This window comes from Hemitrygon akajei, chromosome 6 (assembly GCF_048418815.1).
Source record: "Hemitrygon akajei chromosome 6, sHemAka1.3, whole genome shotgun sequence".
In the NCBI taxonomy this organism is placed as follows: Eukaryota; Metazoa; Chordata; class Chondrichthyes; order Myliobatiformes; family Dasyatidae; genus Hemitrygon; species Hemitrygon akajei.
Window position 1 is genome coordinate 74,051,622 of NC_133129.1, and position 22,149 is coordinate 74,073,770.

General features: G+C 44.0%; 1 protein-coding gene across 2 annotated transcripts; it reads left to right on the plus strand.

The window, feature by feature from the left end:
• Positions 1–509: 509 nt before the first annotated feature.
• nipsnap3a (nipsnap homolog 3A (C. elegans)) lies at positions 510–21,021 on the plus strand. 2 transcript variants are annotated; one of them, XM_073048634.1, is made up of 7 exons: positions 510–794; positions 921–1,028; positions 12,380–12,593; positions 13,198–13,356; positions 14,919–15,068; positions 16,256–16,342; positions 20,731–21,021. In XM_073048634.1, the coding sequence occupies exons 1-7, from the start codon at positions 723–725 to the stop codon at positions 20,805–20,807; spliced, it is 867 nt and encodes a 288-aa protein (XP_072904735.1). In that variant the 5' UTR covers positions 510–722; the 3' UTR covers positions 20,808–21,021. The 2 variants fall into 2 exon arrangements, with proteins under 2 accessions (XP_072904735.1, XP_072904737.1); XM_073048636.1 differs by lacking the exon at positions 921–1,028 and having other exon boundaries at positions 511–794.
• Positions 21,022–22,149: the final 1,128 nt, after the last annotated feature.

Consider the following 22,149-nt stretch of genomic DNA (forward strand, 5'->3'; position numbering starts at 1 on the left):
GAGACCTCGATGGTGACGGGGTATTCATTAGTCTCACAGCCTGGGGGGGAAAGTTGTTACCCAACCTGGCAGTCCTTGTCCCGATGCTCCTGTACCTCCTTCTTGGCGGCAGTGGGTCGAAGAGATTGTGGAACGGTTAGTAACGTCCGTCAACAATGCTTTGGGCCCTTTATCTGCAACAGTCCCAGTAAATGTCACAGATACTGGGGAGGGAGACTAGGGTGATACTATCAATGGTTTTTTTACTTCCCTCTGTAGGGTTTTGCGATCGGATACGTTTCAGCTTTTGTTTCACAGAATGATGCAGCTCGACACTCTATAGTTAGAATGGGGGCGGGGAGCCTTACATCGAACTTCTGAATTTAATAATATAATAGGCGCTCGTTCGTAGGGAGGGTGTCCATAAACTGAGCGCCAATGAACGACCAGTACAACTTCTAACAGGTTCAGAGTTTGAGAAAGGGGGAGGGTACAGTATGTGCGTGTGAACCAGCACGGCTTCCGTTTGCAGGGTCGGGTTATGGGAGGGCAGTGTTACGCTGCGCTCAGTGTACTGTCCTACTGACTGGGAGGTGGAGGTAGTTCGGGAGAGACGTGCAGCTCGGCCTGCCTGTGACAGGGGTTGAGCCCGCCGTTTCAGCGGTCCGCAGTGTTGACACGGCGTTCCAGAACACTGTCACAACATTCCCTCGCTGACTCTTCGCCTTCCACTTTCCAGGATCATGTACAGCCTCGGCAGCAGGCTGGGCCAACTCCGGACAGCCACGGCATGCTCCCTCTTCCCCAGACTGCAGGTAAACATGCAACAATGACCATCAGGCCGAATGGGAGGGTGACGTTTCATATTTTTATGGTTATCTGCCCTTGCAATCGTTCATGGACAAGTCGGCGCTTAAGAATTATTTTGTTTTCTGGGCCAGGATAAGTTTCTCCAAGTTGCATGCAGTGGAGCACGTCAGCAGCTCGGGTCGTGGAACAGTGGAGCTAAGCCAGCTGCGCATAGCCTTTCTTTGGAAGCCAACCGCTGGGTAAGGGAGTGTGTCGAGGAAAAGCTTGCTCATTAAAGACTTAATTCAGAACTAGGGAGTGATATCAGTTAACAGAAACTTGTAATGCAAACTGGCTGTAGTTTTACATCTTTAAAAAAAATATAAAGTAAAACAGTAATTATTCCCCAATATTTCTTAAGAGTTCCATAAGATACTTGCATGTGTTTGGAGTAACTTTCTGAAAGAAATAAGGCACCTGTAGCACTTGTATCAGCCAGCAGTCTTGTTTCCAAGTTTCTGTAATCACTCGGGCAAAACTGCTGTGTACAGGACTGCTGAGTTTAAAAGATGGATTGTTTTCAATAACTAAGTAGTCTGGAAACTAACATTGATCCTAAGGTAGCAATAATCAATAACCTTGCACCGATGCTTAATATAACACATTGCTGCAGTGGAGTTAATGCCGATCTGTGCTCTAAAGAAGGACGTTGAACATCCCGTTCTTGCTAAATGCACTCGCTGTTCTGCCAGAAAGCAGGCTGTGAGATGTTCATAAGGCAATTAAACTACCAAACAAGAATTTACTTCTGTAACACGTTGAATGTAGTAAAATGTCCCAAGGTGTGTGATTGGATGTGTTAATTGAACACTGAAGCACGTAATATGCGCTTTAAAAGTCTGGCTAAAGTTTTTGAGCATCTTCCGGGTAGAGAGGCATGATATTTTGAGGAAGTTATTGAAGCTGTTATTTGGTTACGTAGGAAAGTTACTTACTTACTGCCTGTTAGGGCAGCACTGAAGGTCCTGGTGGTGTTCAGGGTTTCTTTTATTGTGTTATTAGCTTCCTCCAGGTAGTCACTCTACTGTCCCTAGTGCAAGTCGCTGGTGGAGACTCAGGTGTACTGTCACCCTCAGAAGCAGGATTCTTCACTGCTGTTTCCCATAACAGTTTCGTTTTACCAGTCAGGGGTGTTAGTTCTGAGCTAAACCCCCAAACCTGGAGGATCAGTGAACCACGTCAGACCTCTACCCTTTGACCTATTCGGCATGGGTGACCCTACCAAGAGTCAAAGCATGAAGCCCTGCCCCCAGCCAACTTAGCTCTCTGGGTCACAGTGGCACACAAACGTCCAAACCGTGACAAGGCTGTGGTCCTCTTGGAGGATGTAGGAAACTAGTGAGGCGAAAATTCCACGTGTATCACTTAAGAGGAGTGCACCAGTGGACTTCCAGAAATCATCATCTTCAGTGTACTGTGTATGTTAATGAAAATGGCTTCTTTGGTTTGCTAGAGTAGGAATGCTTTTATGTTTGATAAGTGTTTTCTCTCGCAGTTGTTTAGCTTTGGACTTGCTGATATGGGGATTGTATTCATTTTTTAACCAATGGGGAATGATATTTTGTCTTGTGAGACTGGAAGCTTGGGGGTTTCGCAGTCTTTTCAGGGGAGGCGGGAAGGAGACGTCGAGGAAAGTGGGTGTGCGCTGCACTGCTCGGTCGACCACCGTGGGTGGTCCCAGGTGCGAGGACGTGGAGGTCGGAGGAAAGTGACGAGGGGTCGAATGGTTCGATGGTTGAGCTCCCAACGATGTGCACTAAACTGACTGAACTTTGATAAGTTGGCGCCTTTTACTTTATTTTCTTTTCCTTCATATATACTGTATTGCATAGTACTCTTTTAGTTTTAGTAAAATCTTTAAAGTGTATTCCATAACGGTATCTGGTGTGAGTTTGATATTGTGTGTGTACGCGCGGCATAAACTTGATTCTCACAGCACCTGCGTGTACGGCAGGTGGGGTTGGTGAGTGGCTGGATCTCCTTTTCCCCTAGACATATACCAGCCTGTTGGGTAAGTGTTACATTTGTGGGGGCTTGTCCAGGATTGGATTATCGGGGGCTGTGGAATCGTGCAGGCAGCAAAGCGGAGATGGACAGAGATAAGATTGTTAGCTGGTGCGAGTTGGAAGATGTACCGGTGCAGTATGCCTGTGTAGTGAGCGGAGTGGATTTCCGAGTTTCGAGAGACGCGTTAGTGCGGGGGTTAAGTTTGGTAAAAGGTATTGGGCAGGTAGAATTGGTAGCTAGACGGTGTGGTAAAGAGGTAGAGTCTAGTTGGGTGTTGGTTCGTACGAGTGCTGACGTCAGGACGTTGGAACTGCCAGCGACGGTCAGTGTTCCGGGGGAGGCGGGGCCGTGGGGGCTCCACACCCTCTCCGAGGATGAGGATGACGAGACACTGGAGGAGGAACTAGAGCTAGAGGTGGCCCCCAGAGAGGTGCCCGTCACTAGTAAAGGGAGGTCGGAGGAGGGAGGCGTGACTAGGCCCCAACCCCCCAGGGACGGTGGAGGCCTCGGAGCTGGCAGCCGCACTTAGCTCCCTGGTGGGAGTGGCCGAGAGGCCACGGCTGAAGCTGGGGGTGTTCTCCGGAGCCAAGCCTACTCCGGACGGGGAGGTGGACTATGAGACCTGGATGGACCATACGTCTTTGATGTTAGAGGAGTAACCAGGCTCAGAGGAGGAGAAGAGGCAGCGATTGGTGGGAAGTTTGAGGGGTTCGGCAGCCAAAACAGTCCGAGAGTTGAAAGCTGAAAAGTCTGCGGCCTCAGTGGAGGAATGTATAGAAGTTTTGAAGAGAGTGTTTGGGTTGTCAGGGGAACCCTGGCTGCTTTTAGCAGAGTTTCAATGCCTGGAACAACGGAGAGGGGAAAAGCTCTCCGAGTACATATTTAGGATGGAGGGATGCTTACGGGGTTGCGGCGCCGGGGGGTAGTGAAGGCGCCTGACGTGGCTAGCGTGAGGATGAGTCAGATATTCAGTGGCTCTCTGGAGGAGGACAAGGTGGCGTGGACTATCTGGCAGGCTTATAGGAAGGGCCCCCCTCCATCCTTCGGGCAACTGATCAGAGAGGTGCGGGAGGAAGAGAGAGCGTTGGGGTGGAAAAGGGGCTCGGGCCACCAGGAGCGATCCTCAGCGATACAGGAAGTGGTGGCTGGGTGGAGGACTGAAAACCCCCAGGGGAGTAGGGACCCCCCTCTGGAGGGGAAGAACAGGGAATGTATTCACTCCCAGGGACGGCCCGTGCAGTGGGTTTGGAGCGGGGGCTGTCCTGGGAGAGGAGGGGCGGCGGGCAGTGTGTGCTTTAACTGTGGGAAAGAGGGGCATTTCAGGTGGGACTGTGGGCAGCCAAGGGTGAGCTATAGCTGTGGAAAGGAGGGACATTTGCGGTGGGATTGTGAGAGACAAGGAGTCCCGCGGAGGGCAAGCCCCCCTGCGACTAAGAAGGGAGAGGTGTCGGGAAACTTAGGAGAGGCACAGTGAGGGAACGGACTGGAGCCTCTGGAGGAACACGTTCCCAGAGATCAGCCAGGGGACCACCGGGTGCTCACGCCTCTATTCCGGATGGGCTGGTAGGACCCCGTGCCAGTGTGTGTCTACGGATAGAGGGAGTTTACGCGAAAGCCGTTCTTGATACGGGATCGCAGGTGACCTTATTGTACTGGTCGTTCTACAACCAATATCTAAAGCATTTGCCCGTAACCCCATTTGACGCCCTGCAGATTTGGGGTGTGAGCGAGGGTGACTACCCGTATGATGGGTACCTATTGGTGAGATTGGAGTTCTCAGAGGGCGATGTGGGAGTGTCCGAAGCTATTGAGACATTGGTGTTGGTGTGTCCGGACCCGGTGGAAACCGGTGGTGTTGCCCTCCTGGTGGGGACTACCTCCCCCATTGTGCGACAGCTCCTGGGAGCTTGTAAGGAGAAGGGGGGGGGGACACTTTCTGGAGACCCTCTCGGTGCATCCAGTGTTTTGAGCGGTATTCGAAGAAGGGGTTGCCTCCCAAGGGCTGGACCCGGAGTGTAAACGAGGGACGGTGTGGTGTACGCAGGCGAGGCCCAAGGTGATCCGACCCGGGGAGGTAGCACTAGTGATGGGGACCCCCAGATTCCCAGGAGTGCCGACGGGCGAAGCCCTGTTAGTAGACGCCCCAGACGATCTTGAAGGGGAGACACGATTTCCGGCGGGGGCGCTGCTGAGGCCCGAAGTGCAGAGACCAGGGGCGGTACATGTGAGGCGTATAGACTTAAGTATCAGGAACACTACGGCAAGAGAAGTCACCTTTAAGAGGGAAATGCAGCTAGCGCATCTGTTCCCAGTGACGGTAATGTCTAGCACACCAGTGAGGACCCCTAATGGGGAGGGATCGGAGCATCGAAGGGAGCTGACCGCTGAAGCCTTTAACTTCGGGGATTCTCCAGTGTCGCCGGAGTGGAAACGCAGGCTAGTGGAGAAGATGCTGAAGATGGAAGCTGTTTTTTCTCGGGGCGAGTTTGACGTGGGCTGCTCCAAAAGCACTCGCCACACCATCCGGGTGACGGGAGAGAGATCCCGGCGGCTGGCCCCGGCAGATGTTGAGGACGTGCGGCAGCACTTGTGCCAATTGAAGGAAGCTGGAATCATAGCTGAGTCTCGAAGTCCCTATGCGTCCCCAATAGTGGTGGCATGGAAAAAGAATGGGAGGGTGCGCATGTGTGTTGACTACAGGACTTTGAATCGGCGAACTGTCCCTGATCAATATACTGTCCCGAGGGTCAAGGACGCGTTGGCCTGCCTGAGTGGAGCGAAGTGGTTCAGTGTGCTGGACTTAAGAAGTGGGTATTACCAGATCCCGATGAGTGAGGGCGATAAAGAGAAGACAGCCTCTATCTGCCCGCTGGGGTTCTTCCAGTTTGAACGAATGCCCCAAGGCATATCGGGGGCCCCAGCCACCTTCCAGAGGCTCATGGAGAGGACTGTGGGGGATATGAATCTGTTGGAGGTGCTGGAGTACCTGGATGATTTGATAGTGTTTGGATCGACTTTGGAGGAACATGAAGAGTGGCTGTTAAAGGTATTAAGCGGGCTTAAGGAGGAAGGGCTGAAGCTTTCCCTGGACAAATGCCAGTTCTGCAAGTCGTCAGTCAGCTACGTTGGCCATATCATTTCGCAAGAGGGAGTGGCAACTGATCCAACCAAGATAGAGGCCGTGACCACCTGGCCAAGACCGCAGAACGTGAGCGCTCTGCGCTTATTTTTGGGGTTCTGTGGGTATAACCGCCGATTCGTGAAAGGATACGCCAGAATATGTCACCTGTTGACTCAGCTGTTGTGTGGCTATCCCCCGGTGGGAAAGAAAAGGAAGGGGGACCGGAGGCAAGACGCTGGAGGATACTGGAACTCGGTGGAAACTTTTGGCTCAAGATGGGATGATCGATGTGAAGAGGCATTCCGATCTTTGAAAAGTGCACTGACCCAGGCCCCGGTGTTGGCTCTTGCCGATCCCCAGAAGTCATATGTGCTGCACACGGATGCCAGCCAAGAGGGTCACGGGGCTGTTCTGTACCAGGAGCATGGCAAAGCATTGAGACCGGTAGCCTTCGTCAGCCGAAGCTTGTCGCCATCTGAGAGAAACTATCCCACTCACAAGTTGGAGTTCCAACTTGTATTTATACAAGTTGGAATAAAGTACTTAACCTATTTAATCTTTCTTTGCAACTCTGGTCTTTCAGACTCAGCAACTCCTTGTAAATTTTCTCTCTACTCTTTCAAACTTATTTATATCTCTTCTGTAGATAGGTGACCAATCTGCACACACTTCTCCAAATTAGGCCTCACCAGTGTCTTACACAACTTCAACATAACATCCCATCTCCTGTACTCAATGCTTTGATTTATGAAGGCCACTGTGCTAAAAGCTTTCTCCATGACCCTAATTATCTGTGACATCACTTACAATAAATTATGGACCTGTGGTCCCAGATCCCTTTGTTCTGCTGCATTCCTCAGCGTCCTACCGTTCACTGTAAGACCCACCCTGGTTGGTACTGCCGAAGTGCAGCACCTCGCACTTGCCTGCTTTAGATTCCATCTGCCAGTTTTCGTCCCATTTTTCTAGCTAATGCAAATCCCACTGCAAGCCAAGATAGTGTTCCTCGCTGTCCACTGCAACCTCAGTCGTGGTGAAATCCACAGATCTGCTGATCCAGTTGACTACATTTTCATCTAGATCATTGATATAGATGACAAACAAAAATGGACCCAGCACTAACCCCTGTGGCACTCCACTAGTCTCAGGCTTCCAATCGTAAGACCATAAGATATAGGAGAAGTAGACCATTCGGCCCATCGAGTCTGCTCCGCCATTCAATCATGGACTGATCCAATTCTTCCAGTGATCCCCACTCCCCTACCTTCACCCCATACCCTTTGATGCCCTGGCTAATCAAGAACCTATCTACCTCTGCCTTAAATGCACCCAATGACTTGGCCTCCACAGCTGCTCGTGGCAAAAAAAAACAGATTTATCACCCTCTGGCTAAAGCAACTTCTCCGCATCTCAGTTCTAAATGGACGTCCTTCAGTCCTAAACTTGTGCCCTCTTGTCCTAGAATCCCCTACCATATAATGGCCTATAATTTTCTGGTTCATTTTGAGATCACTTCATAAACAGTGGAACAACACTGGCTATCCTCCAATCCTCTGCTACCTCACCTGTCACTAAGAATGTTTTAAATATCTACTAGGGCACAAGCAATTTATGCACTCGCCTCCGGCAGGGTCTGAGGGTACACCTTGCCAGAACTTGGGGATTTATCCACCCTGATTTGCCTCAGGACAGCAGATACCTCCTCCTCTGTAGTCTGTATAGGGTCCATGATGTAGGTGCTGCTTCGTCTCACTTCTATAGACTGTGTGTCCATCTCCTGAGTAAACACAGAAGCAAAAACTATCATTTAAGAACTCCCCCATCTCTTTTGGCTCTATGCATGGATTACTATTCTGATCTTCTAGAAGACAAATTTTGTCCCTTGCAATCCTTTTGCTCGTAACATATCTGTAGAATTCCTTAGGATTCTCCTTCACCTTGTCTACTAAGGCAACCTCATGCCATCTTTTAGCCCTCCTGATTTCTTACTCTTGCATTTCTTATTCTCCATAAGCACCTCATTTTTTCCTACCTGCCTATACCTGCTATGCACCTGTTATTTTACTTCCATAACCAGAATCTCAAAGTCTCTTGAAAACCAAGGTTCCCTGATATCTTTACCTTATACCAGGTGTCCCCCCCCTCCCAGCTTTACAAATGTTTGCTTTACGCCACTTTGCTTTTACAAAAGACCTACATTAGTAACCTGTTTTCACATTACAAAGAGGATTTTCACTTTTACAAAAATCTTTCCCATATAAATTAATGGTTCTTCGCTTTACGCCATTTTGGCTTAAGAAAGGTTTCATAGGAACGCTCTACCTTTGTAAAAAAGGGGGGGGGGGGACACCTGTATTCTATACAGCGCATACAAGCTTTGTACTCTCAAAATGTCACTTTTGAAGGTCTCCCACTTATCAAGTGCACCATGGAAGTTCCTACAAATCCAGAAAACAGTCTGTCGCAATCCACTCTTGCCAGATTCTTTCTGATACCATCTAGTACTAACTTTCTTCTTGAGCACTTCCATGGTGGCATGTATGTTACAGATGTCACCGTTCTTCACGTGTTACCACAGTAACCCTTTGTTTTCAGGCTGTCACTCCACCCTTTATATATGTATATAAACTTCCTGACATCATGAAATACACGGAATGGAGGGATTGCTCAGTGTAGATTGAGCTTCCCTTACCCAGATAATCCTTCCTTTTTTCAATAGACCATTCTATTACTTTATTTATCATACACAAGCTTTTTTAATCTTTTTAGTTCTTGACACCATTCTTTAACCTAAGAAAAATGCACTCCAGCCTTCATTATCTAAAGTAACTTTAGCATTGAGGAAATCTCCAACAGTATATATTTGACATAAAATATCCACAATATCAAAATATCCATGTACAAGTTCACCATGCCTCCATCTATGTTGCATGATATAGTGAATTATGACTGGTAGTGTAAATGTGTGTTAAAGCTGTTCAATAAAGAGTCTTAACTTTGATGCATTACTTAAGTCTGCCAGTCTCTGTTAATCTTCCTTAACAGCACTGAAGGTTTTGAAATGTGTAATCTTGTCTGCAGTTCTGTTCAGAGGTTGTTCTCACTTTAAATAGAGTCATACACCATCGTAGGTTATGGTTGCAATTGGTGCCAATACTCTTAATTACATGGCACAAAAGGAGGCAATTTGACCCATTGAGTCCATGCTGTGTCCTTAACGGTCATCCTCTTAATTTTCCACATGTTGCTTCTACGTATGTGGATAGGCCAATCAACCCAGCAAGTCATTGCTAACTTAGAGACACCCCTTCAGTCACATTTCTCAATTCTTATGAATAAACTTATTCTTTCTCATAAGCCCTTCAATGTGTTTGTTCCACCCAGCATGTTAGGGGTAGTTTCTAATTAATTTGGAGCCATTTCCCCAGTATATTACTTTCTCTTACGTCTATTCAGTACCACTTTGAAAGCCCTGATTGACTCTATCTCTACTACATGTTCTAATCAATAAGGCTTTCCCTACATCTCCCCATCTGTTCTGCTTATCATTTTGAACCTGTACACTGATTCTTGGTCATTTGAAGAAGTGGAATAGCTTCTCACCACCCTATCTAAATCAGTTGTGATCTTGTCCAATTCTAACAAATCTCCTCCAAACCCTTATTCAACACCACAAATCCTTTCAAGCTTGCCGAGAAGCTCAGAGACCTCGGCCTTCACTCTGGCTTGTACAGCTGGATCCAGGACTTCCTGTCAGATCGCTGGCAGGTGGTAAGAGTGGGCTCCCTCACCGCTGCCCCTTTGACCCTCAACACAGGAGCCCCCCATGGCTGTGTCCTAGGCCTCCTACTTTATTGTCTGTACAGCCATGTAGAGTGTCGCCACCTATAGCTCCAATCTGCTAATTTGCAGATGATACTATATTGGTTGGCTTTATCTCAAATAATAATGAGGCAGCTTACAAAGAAGTCATCACCCTGACACAGTGGTGTCAAGAAAACAAGCTTTCCCTCAATGTCGCAAAAAAACAAAGGAACTGGTTGTGGACTACAAGACGATCAGAGCTCACCCCTATTGACATCAATGGATCTGGGGTTGAGTGGGTGAACAGCTTTAAATTCCTCAGTATACACCAAGGATCTCACGTGGTCGGTACTTACTGGCTGTGTGGTGAAAAAAGCACAACAGCGCCTCTTTCACCTCAGACGGTTGAAGAAGTTTGGCATGAGTCCTCAAATCTTAAGGGGCACAACTGAGAATCCTGATTAGCTGCATCATTACCTGGTATGGGAACTGTACTTCCCACAATCACAGGACTCTGCAGAGAGTGGTGCGGACAGCCCAGCACATCTGTGGATGTGAACTTCCCACTATTCAAGACATTTACAGTGACAGGTGTGTAAAAAGGGCCCAAAGGTTCATTGAGGACCCCAGTCACCCCAACCACAAACTGTTCCAGTTGCTACCATCTAGGAAATGTTATTGCAACATTAAAGCAAGGACTAATAGGTTCCATGGCAGCTTCTTCCATCAGGCCATCAGACTGATTAATTCACGCTGACACAATTGTATTTCTAAGTTATATTGGCTGTTATGTTGTACATCTTACTGTACACATTATTTATTACAAACTGTAATTTGCACATTGCGCATTCAGACAGAGATGTAAAGATTTTTACTCCTCATGTATGTGAAGGATATAAGAAATAAAGTCAATTCAATTCAATTCAATTTCTCCAAATAACCAAGGAAAATAACCCAGCTTCTCGAATATAACCTTTATATCGTAGATTCCGTACTACAGAGCGCACCTGATTAAAAGCCACAGGCTCTAATTTTAGAAAGAAAATCCATTTTGTACTTGTACAAGCCGCACCGGATTTTAAGCCGCAGGTGTCCCACGTTGTAATATGAGATATTTACACAGAAAGATATTACACGTGAGGATTTTTTAACTTTTAATTAAATCCGTATGGTAACATAAACAAATACATATTGCAAATGCTTTTTTTTGAACCGTGCCTGTAACACGGCTACTTTTAAATATACATACGTATCGGTAACACACAAATTACGTTGCGTATACTTTTTTACTGAACAGTGCACGAACAACATTCCAATATCTCCTAACGACTGGTAAAAAAATATATACTGCAGCCTACCAGGAAAAGTTATTGATCGCCTTTAACTTAAAAGTTGCATCATCGTGCGGGTCTAATGCGCTCGCCCCCACCTTTCCGTTTATTGCAAACCGGTATTTCCCCACAAGACGCGGCAAAACCGGATGTGACGTCATAGCATCCCGGGATGTAGTACAGAAAACAAATATACTTAAAACACTTCTAACTTTAACTAGAAAATACTAACAAATGAATTACTAAGCGAAAATATTATAAACTAAATAACTGCCATAAAGGCAGCACAATGCTTTTCTTCGAGTGTTTTCCATGTTGATGAGGGTGAGTACAAATGACTGATTTACAATAATTTAATTGTGAAAGTGCGCTTGATTTATCGTACAATTTCATTGGACCTCTGTGAACTACTCATCAATTTTATTGGTCTACTGTTACGAGGCAAAATGTTTTTGGCGGCATGAAAAAAAAACATGCATTAGCCGCACCGTAGTAAAGGCCGCAGTGTTCAAAGCTGTTCAAAGCGTGGGAAAAAAGTAGCGGCTTATAATCCGGTATCTATGGTAACTAAAATTGCTGATCCCTGGAGCTGTTTAGTAACTCTTGTTTATTCATGGGTTCTAAAGTGTGCTGTCATCAACTATGTCATCTTTTATGAGATTTCACATTACTGTCCTGCCGTTGTATCTGTAGCTTTCTGTTAACAAAGACAAGGAAATCAGACTTGCGAACCGTCATTGTTCAGTCATTGCTTAATGGTTTCTGAAGAGCGCCTTGTTGCCAGATGCTGGCACCCCCTACCCAACAGCATGTAGGCTTTAACTATCCAAGGTAGGCACTCGCCACTGCCTCCTCAAAAAGGAATACAGTGGCCAGTCCTGCCTGTATTGCACGCTTCCTACAAAAGAATTAAAATCTCTCCAAGTAAGTGGCATGAATTAACAGGTCTGGTTGGACATTAAAAAGCTACAAATTCTTCTTTATTTGTAACTTCTAAGTGAATATTCCATGTTGATTTAACCTGTGTTCAAACCACAGGCAAATACTTAAATCTCTTATTTTTTTCATACCGGTGATAGATAATTTGTGATCTTCATTAATTTGTGGCCCCTTTAATAAACCAGAATGACGTATTCATGACATTGACAACATTGTGATGCAAATTAATTGTGGAGAGATTTCAGCACACTCCGCTTCATTTACAGTTGATGCAGTGGGGATACGGATGATAATTTAAATGTTAAATACCTGAGATGTTTTCATGTCATTATGTAATTACTTTTCTTAGGTCCACAGATTTGTAGGAACTTCCACGGGACCCCAGCAGCAAGGTGGCACTTTTTATGAATTCCGCACCTATGCCATACAGCCAGGGAAGATGGCTGACTTTTTAAAGCTAACAGGTGATAATATTCACCTGCGCACTGCCCATTCAGAGCTGGTTGGCTATTGGTCTGTAGAGTTGGGGGCTCTCAATGAAGTCTTACATATATGGAAATATGGTAAGAAAAGTACTATTTCTTGGGAAATGACTTTTGTCCATTTTATTCCATTGAGGAATAGGAAATGCGTTACCGTAGGCCACAATAGCACAATGCACTTGTGGGGCTTTGATACAGAGTTTAGAAAAGGCAAGATGCAAACTACAAGTTCATTCCTTCACTAGATTACCCCTGACATCTCCTCTGTACCTACTCCCAAGCACCTTAAATCTGTGCCCCCTTGTGGCAGCCATTTCAGCCCTGGGAAAAAGCCTCAGACTATCCATACGATCAATGCCTCCATCATCTTATACACCTCTATCAGGTCACCTCTCATCCTTCGTTGCTCCAAGGAGAAAAGGCCGAGTTCACTCAACCTGTTTTCATAAGGTATGCTCCCCAATCCAGGCAACATCCTTGTAAGTCTTCTCTGCACCCTTTCTATGGTTTCCACATCCTTCCTGTAGTGAGACGACCAGAACTGAGCACAATACTCCAAGTGGGGTCTGACCAGGGTCCTATATAGCTGCAACATTACCTCTCGGCCCCTGAATTCAATTCCACAATTGATGAAGGCCAATACATCATATACCTTCTTAAATATATCAAATCACTTTCTCCTTAGGTAGTTATAAGGAGCGAACTGCAGTGCGAGAAGCTCTGGCAAATGAGAAAGATTGGCAACAGTATTATATTTCAAAAATGGTCTCAATGGTCACCAAGCAAACAAATGAAGTCACCTACCTGGTACCTTGGGCACAGATGTATACACCATCAAAACCAGGTGAGCATCTTGATGTGACTCTTTTCCTCAATCTAGTTTTATCAAATACCTTTCCTTTTTTTTCTTTAGGGCAGGGAGGGTGTTGCACTATTGGGACGTTAACTTGGGATTAATTGGGATGTTGCACAGGGACGTTAACTATTGGACTGACGTCCAGAAGCTTGGACAATTGATCTGGAACTGAGTTGGAATTCCAGTGTGGCAGTGGGATGCTTTATGCTAAACTGGAATGAAAACATAAGCATTCAAACTATAGAAGTTATTATGCTACTTTATAAACCTCCTGTTCACTAAATTACTCAAATAATGCAAATCTCAAATGGTCCATTTGGGATTGCAGATCCAAATTCCCGGGCACTTAGGAATAGTAATAATCATAAAGCTATATGCTGATACAGCAATGCATGCTTTTATCAAAAAAAATGTGAAATTTCAATTTAATGTGAAACACAAAGACTGGACTTCAGATGAATTGACCTGATACAGCTGTGGTATTGTTTGTATGGAATGTTCATGTTTTCACTCTGAGCTCATAGCTTTCCTTTGGGTGCTCCTGTTTCCCCTTACACACCGAGGATCGGTTGGTTAGTTGGATATGGTGAAATACCTAGTATAGTTGGGTGGCAGGAGCATGAGGGTATTTGATGGACATTCAAGAGATAATAGATTACAGAAAAATAGTAGTGGAAATAGCTCTAATGGGAATGCGTTAGGAATAAACATATCCTGATTGACCAAAAGAATACTTCCTTTGTTGGGTGAGCAGATTACGGGGAGTGGGGAGGGTGGGCGGATGTAATGTAACGAAGGCTTAATGAATGTTCACAGGATGTTGTTGCTTCTAACCTACCATCTTTGATCCCAAGCTGTGACATGAATTCATTGATTAAATCTGATTTTGCAAACTAGTTTACAAGACGCGTGGAGTAGCAACTTCTGTAAAAGCATGAGTGGCCCTAGGTAGTAGCCAATCCTTTAAATTTGCATGGTGGATCGAAATGAAGTTTCATGTTGTTGTGGCTACTGAAAATTCTGGTATAACTCAGGACTCCTCATCTGAATTCCATCAACTTCCAGCACCTGATTCTGAAATGTCTTCTAGTTTAATGAAGTACCAGATATTTGAATTTTATGTTTCTGCTCCTCCCACCCTGGGCTGCAAAGCTGCACATGCATGTAATGCTGTGGTTAATTAGTGGACAGCCTTTATTGATAAGGTGAGCCTTTGAATGCACCTCAGACTTTCTGTCTACATTGCTTTTCTCCATGTCTAGAGAGAAAATATTTCAAGGATCAGAAGTCATAAAGCAGCTTGACCAAAGTATGTTTGAAACTCCTGAAGAGATGTACTGAAGGTCCTGTGAACATTGAATGTCAGTGACATGGTTTGTTATGCTAATATAAAGTTATGCACTGTATTTGTGTGCAGTTAATTACTGCGACAAGTTAGACCCACGTGATTTTATTCATTGGGCTCTTTCTGTGCAGTAATGTTCTGTGTTGTTTATTGGGTCGAATATTACATTGCCCTAATTTTTGATTTGTCTTCATTCCTGAAACAGGTGTATATGAATTAATAAGCTATCAGATGGTGCCAGGCGGACCAGCTGTGTGGGGAAAAGCCTTCCAGAAAGCAGTGAGTGCACACGAGCACGTTGGATACTGCAAGTTGATTGGGGTATTCCACAGCGAATTTGGCAAACTCAACAGAGGTAAAACTGCTTTTGTTTTGAGAAGCCCCAGGATTAGTTAGTGGATTTACATCACACAGTTCGATGGAGCCAACTCTTTGAAGCGAGCACGATTCTGAAGGGGATTGACAGGGTGGCTGTGTCCCCAGAATGGATGGTCTCTAGGTAGGACTGTCCTGGGGCAAGTGGGTCAGCTGTTTAGGGCAGATGAGATGTGTCTTCAGTCTGGTGGTTGTGAATCTTTGGAGCTGGTTACTTCAGAGAGCTGTGGGCGCTGAGGCTTTCAGCACATTTAAGATTGAGACCAATTCATTTCCAGACACTAAGAGAATGAAAAAAATATGAGAATTCAGTAAAATCACCTACTGTCTTGCTCTGGAGTTAGTATTAATATTGTGTCATTTTTGTCTTTAGATAAAATAAGGGCAGTTTATTTAGTATATCCATTTACAGTTGTTCTCATACCTGTCTTCTCTCAGGTGTCTTGGTTCTGCTAGTTTTGTTTTTGTGTCACCTGGAATGACAAACTTTTCCATCTTGGCCCTCTACAGAGATGGGCTTGGGTGTTTCAGCGAAGCTCTTGGGCATTCCAGACTCACCTATCTAATGTCTGAACATTAAAGTCCCCACAGCTCCTTACGTGCAGTCAAATTGGCCATCAATCTGAAAAATAAACTACCTTAAGACGGCTGATTTTTGGATAGTTGAGCTAAATGTGTGCCACTTTTGGAAGCCGGGGACCCAATGAAGTTTGTGTTAAGTTGTGAATTAAATTAAATTAAATTATACAGCACTGCCTAAAAACAAATTATTTGTGGAATATTTCTAACAGGTTTGTATGTCAAACTAGTGTCAAGTAATTAACTGAAGAGAGCAAGAAACAGAAGCATTACTTAGCCATTCAGTTCCTTCTAGTTTGATCATAACTGATCTTTTTCCAATGATTCCCTACATATACAAAAAAAATTGATCTACCTTGAATATATTTGGTGACTGATCTTCCCCAGTCCCAGTCTTTGGATAAAGAATTACAATGGTGGGCAACTAAACTCCTTTGTCCTGAATTGTTGACCCCATCTTTTAAGATGATGATCACTTGTTGATCTCTCAGCCATGGAAAGCATCTACCATCTTGAGCTTCTTAGGAATTATCCCTTATTAATTCCCAACTAATGTTTGTTCTAACTTGCGGTGATCTAATTTTATAGTCCATGCCCTGTGGTGGTATGAGGACTGTGATGCACGAGCAGCTGGAAGGCGCAGGGCTCACGAGGACGTCAGGGTGGTGGCAGCAGGTAAAGACTGATTTATTTTCTCTCTGTTCTGTATTCACATCAGAGACCCATGGTTATATCTGTTGATGCTTCTGCTCCTGGCCAGAATGATAGTGACTGGAAGTGCGACTGAATTTCCAGCAAATGGACTATTCCACAGCAAAAGCTGGAATTATTCATACAAAGTACAAACACGAGACAACCTGCAGACACTGGAAACTGCCTGGCCTGCTGAGTTCCTTCAGCATTGTGTGTGTGTTGCTATTCATATGAAGTCTCATTGAATTACAGTAGTAGAACACGTGACAGAAACTAGAGCAAAGTTTAAAATGAGGCTTACTTCAAAGATTCAAGATTCAAATACATTTATTGTCGAAGTATGTATGCAGTATACAACCCTGATACTCGTCTTCCTACAGACAGCCACGAAACAAAAAAACACCATGGAGCCCGTTCAAAGAAAACTTCAAGCACCCACTGAGCAAAAAAAAAGAACAAAAGGTGCAAAAAAACCACAAGTGACAACTCAATATAAAACATCGAACCACAGAGTCACTGAGCAGTCTAGGAATGGTCAGTTTGGTTTAGTTCAGTTCAGTTCAATTTAGCTCTGTGTCATTCATCGACTGCAGGCCACAGAGCCTGTCCATTCCAATCAAAATCGCGTAAAATAGCATTAAAAAAAGGAGTAAGCAGAAACACATCATAACATGAATTTCAGAGTCCTTTCCACAAACTGTGCTGATATTACCCCACCCAAGACCCAAGACTCTGGCAGCATTAAGCAAGAGGGAGAGATGAACCAGTCAAACGCAGGCACCTTTCTCTGAGAGCAACGAGTAAGAGGGAGAGACAGAGACTAGTGAAACCCAGGCAGATGGTGATGAGCACCCGCTTGCCTTCCACTCCTGTCCTTGTTGATGTCAGTTTTGCTCACCCCTTCAATCAGTGAGAAATGGCGATGATCCTGGGCCTGCACCCCGTCTCCAGGCCGCACAGTCCACCTGAAACTTCACTGAACTCCCTTGGTGACAGTAAAGTGTCAGGTAGCTCAATCGGCCCAAAAACACACCACCAAAATATAGATCACAGGTCCCAATAGTAACAGAATCATATTTGAAAGAAGAAGTGAAAAAAGTAGTCTTGTGAACTGTCTGAAGGATGTTGCCTTTGGTCACATTGTTCGCGGGCACCATCTTCTATCATTGCCATCATCCTGCTTCCTCTGGATGCAGAGAAATACAAAAGACAAACTCGCCGCATACTGTCAGCCTGAATCACTGTGACAGCGCTGACTGCAGACATAATTGATGTGTTCAGTATTCTCCCGGTTATCTACAATCTAGCTGACTCACGTTACTCTAGGCCATCATTTTTCTTTCACTTCAGATATTTGTATTGTTTTTTGTTCCTGAGTTTTTTGGAGGTGCTTTTTCTTGTACACAAATATCCTGTCTTTTTAAAGTAACTGTTAGATCCTACTAATTATTTTGCTTATCACTCTTGTTCTGATTTTATTAAAGCGATCTTTCTAACAGATCTGACTAAATCACAAATATTAATTCTGCTCTCAACTGTAGAAATGTAATATTCCCTCAAATAATTTTTAAAGTTGTGTGTTTAAAGATTGGGTAAGGATGCTGTAATCTGGGATAAATAATGGGGTCAGAAGTTGAGAAGAAGGCAGTTTGATTGATTAATCCCATGTCATCACTTTGCTGGATCATCTGGTTGCTCTTACTCATTAGCTCAAACCTTTCAATTTGTCCTTTCTCAAATGTCTGTTTACTTCCCATTTGAAAGAGCAGTTTGAATCTAGGATCTCAAATGCTCCCTGGTATACATGGTGTTTCCCTGCACCAGAGTTGGAAAATTATCATGCTTGGAGCTGATGGCATGGCTGCCTGGGATGGATTGATTAAACTTTGGGATATTTGAGGATCTTTATTTGAAGGGGTGACAAAATCTTAACAGGTTGATTGGTTGGACGAGATCCAGGAAGGTTGAGACTGTGAAAAGGTTTGAAGCAATGTAGAGGATTCTGTGATCAATATATTAAAAGAGCCAAGGAGCAGTTGAGAAAAGAATTAGATGTGAACAGAATAATAGGCAGGGCAGCAGTATCTTGTACAAGTGAAACCCAGAGGTTATAGATTCTGGGAGGGTTCAGCAGTAGATGGGACCGAAGGCAGATATGCAGAGGGTAGGTACAAAGGACAAAGGAGGTTCACAAAAATGATTCCAGGATTGAAAAGCTTATCATATGAGGAGTGTTTGATGGCTCTAGGCCTGAATTCACTGGAATTTAGAAGAATGAGAGCAGATCTCATTGAAACTTATTGAATGTTGAAAGACCTTGATAGAGTGGATGTTTCCAATGGTGGGGGAGTCTTAAGATCAGAGGACACAGCCTCAGAATAGAGGGTCATCCATGTAAAACGGAGATGAGGAGGAAATTCTTTAGCAAGAGAATGGTGAATCTGTGGAATTCATTTCCCCAGGTGGCTGTGGAGGCCAGGTCATTTGGTAAATTTTATGGCAGAGGTTGATCAATTCTTGATTAGCCAGGGCATAAAGGGATACGGGGAGAAGGCAGGAGATTGGAGTTGAGAGGGAAATGGATGTACAAAAAAGCTGGATGAACTCAGCAGGTCGGGCAGCATCCGTTGAAAGGAGCAGTCAAAGGGAAATTGATCAGCCATGATGAAATGGCGGAGCAGACTTGATGGGCCAAATGACCTCATTCTGCTTCTTTATCTTATGGTCTAAGTCATTTGATGTCACAGCAGTCTAACTAGATGACAATCTGAATGATAGATATCTGTGCTTTAAAATGCAACTTCCATCATAGTGTAACAACAGAGGAAGAAGATTGTGTAGAGCATGAACTCTGTGTTCAGCATGTGCATTATGAGCTCTCAGTATTACGATTGAAGAGAATTTGAATTGGTGATTCTCAGCACAATCATTTTTACCTCAAGAATTATCTTTGCATCTACTCTTTTTCAGAAATGAATGTATAATTTTAATACAGAGGATTCTGGTTAATTAGGGCAGCTGCTTATATGGGAGCACAGAAGAACTCTTAAAGAACAGAAACTAATCAAGGAAATTGCTGAGATTCTTTTGTTTATTTGGAACACTAATTTGCTTAATTGGGACAGTAGATTTTTGTGAACAGTTTCTAACTAGTGTCAGACGCCTGCACCTCTGTAGCTGGTAGATACTGCATTCTGCTTACAGCAGCCAGTTTTTAAATAGCACCAGCTACGTGTGTTTGTATTAAAAAAAAGTGATTTTTGTTACTGATAGATGGCGAGAAATAAGCAGTAGGAAAATTCAGAAGTATTTTGCTCAGTGCAATTTCAAGATTTCAGGCTTGGAGGTGCCAGAAGCAGCCAGGAGTGAAGATGAAACGATTTCACTACTCCAACAAATTAGGTCCTATAAGGAATTTGAAGGTATCAGCAATCAGTTTGAATGTTACAATCAAAATGAAGATTTGGAGGCTGCAGTTGCCAATAGTATTGTATGCAGGCAGTCCCTTATCTGCACTAGATGTCTGAGCTGATTTTGTTCATTTACAGTCAATAAAAAAACGCACCAGCATACTCTGGATGAATTCCTCCATCAATAACTGTTAGGAACTAATGCAGTTTTATAGTACTGTCAATACTGATGGTGTTCTAATTTGTTCTGTAGTTCATTTAAATGTATAACTTGTTACTCTGTTAAACAGTAGGTTGGCTTTTCTTAACACCTCTTTGATTATTTCCATGAAACTTCAGCTAATCAGCTGCATAATTGGGCCAAAATGTACTTGTCTCTATGTGATCCAATTAACTGGAATCCACTGTATATATTAATTATATGACCAGCATGATAGCGTAACACTATTAGAGTACCACTCTGCTGCTGTCTGTAAGAAGTTTTTGTATTCTCCCCATGACTGCATTAGCTTCCTTCTGATGCTGTGGTTTCCTCCCACATTCCAAAGAAATATTGGTTAATTAGTCACATGGGTTTATTTGGGCAGTGTGGGCTTATTAGGCCAGAAGGGGTTGTTACCATGATACATCTCTAAATAAAAATACATAATATATGTTAATGTATACATGTATGTGGAGCAGATATGATTGGCTAAATGGCCTAATTCTGCTTCTATATCTTTGCTTTATTTAAGTACAGTAATAGTATGCATATTGTAAGAATTTCTAAAGAAGTGAATGACTGCGTTTTGTTAAAACTGGGAAGTAAACTTGTTAATACAGTGGTTAATGTGATTGTTTCAGTATATGCCTGTTAATGCTTCCATATTTGAAATTAGTAACATTTGAACCCATCTTATGGTTTGCAATGATAACTTTTAAAGCTTACTGGATAGTAAAATGTAATTCCTTCTTTTACAGTGAGGGATAGTGCGACATACCTGATGACCCAGAACAACAGACTTCTAATTCCTACACCTTTCTCGCCTCTGAAATGATTCCACATACTGAAAATACAGTCTTGTTTTCTTCTGAGAGAGAAGTTGACCTACAGAATTCTAGTCTTTCTTCGAGGCTTGTTGATGAACACTTTGCTTAGGCATTGATTTTTAATTTATATTCATAATAGTGTGTACTGATTAGATTAAACATTAATTGTAATTTGTTGTTCTGTGAAATCTTTTGCATTTTCCATTAAAATTCCTTGAAATATTTTCATTTCATATCTATTTATACTCCCTGATAAATGTGAATGTCCAAAGAGTTGGGAAGAGTCTATACACATAGATTCTTACAGCAAACTGTGGATAATTCGGGATTGAATGGCTTGTCTTAAGAGGAGCTTTTAATGACTCTGGGCCTCTACTCACTTGATTTCAGAAGAATGAGGGGTGACCTAAATGAAACCTATTGAATGTTGAAAGGCCTCAGTAGAATGGATGTGCAGAGGATGTTTCCTTCAATGTGGGAGTCTAAGATCAGAGGACACAGTCTCAGAATAGAGGGGCGGCCATTTAGAATGGAGATGAGGAATTTCTTTAGCCAGAAAGTGGTAGGTCTATGGAATTCATTGCTGCAGGTGGCTGTTCAGGCCAAGTCACTGGGTATATTTAAAGTGGAGATTGATGGCTCTTCATTAGGAGGGTCATCAATGAGTATGGGGAGACGACAGGATAAAAGTGCAGGAAGGGAAAAAAAAATCAGATGGTAAAATTGTAGCACAGACCTGATGGGCTGAATAGACTAACCTGCTCCTGTGTTGGTGAGATTTGGGTTGAAGAGCTACAATCCATGGAGGCTGAAATGCCATGGAGTATTTGCCAGATGGTGACACCCATTGAGGTTCAAAGGTTCTGATAACAGTTTCACAGTGGTAAGATATATCAAATGAACAGCTATACTGTACAGGGCAGAAAGAGGCTGTGGGTCAGTCAGCATCTGGCTGATCAAAGTTTTCACTGCTTTGGCCTTGATCTATTTAGAATTGCGCATCGGTGACTACCAATATCACGTGATCGTCCAATCGCCCCGCAAAGTCCCCAGGGTTTGGTGGGTCAATGCCATGGAGCCATAGGTACGGGAACAATTAAAGATTGAAACTGCTGACATGGGTCGCACACACGAATAGTGTGTTCAATATCTTCATCAGTTTTCGACCAGCAGAGATAATTCCGAGCTAGTGCCTTCATACGTGATATTTCTGGATGCTCACATTGCAACTCATTCAGGATAGGGGACCGTAATCGTGCAGGAATTACGACTTCCCTACGGTAGACAGTCGTCATAGAATGCTAAGCCTGTTTTGACGTCTGCACAGTTTGAGGCACACTAGTTGGCCAT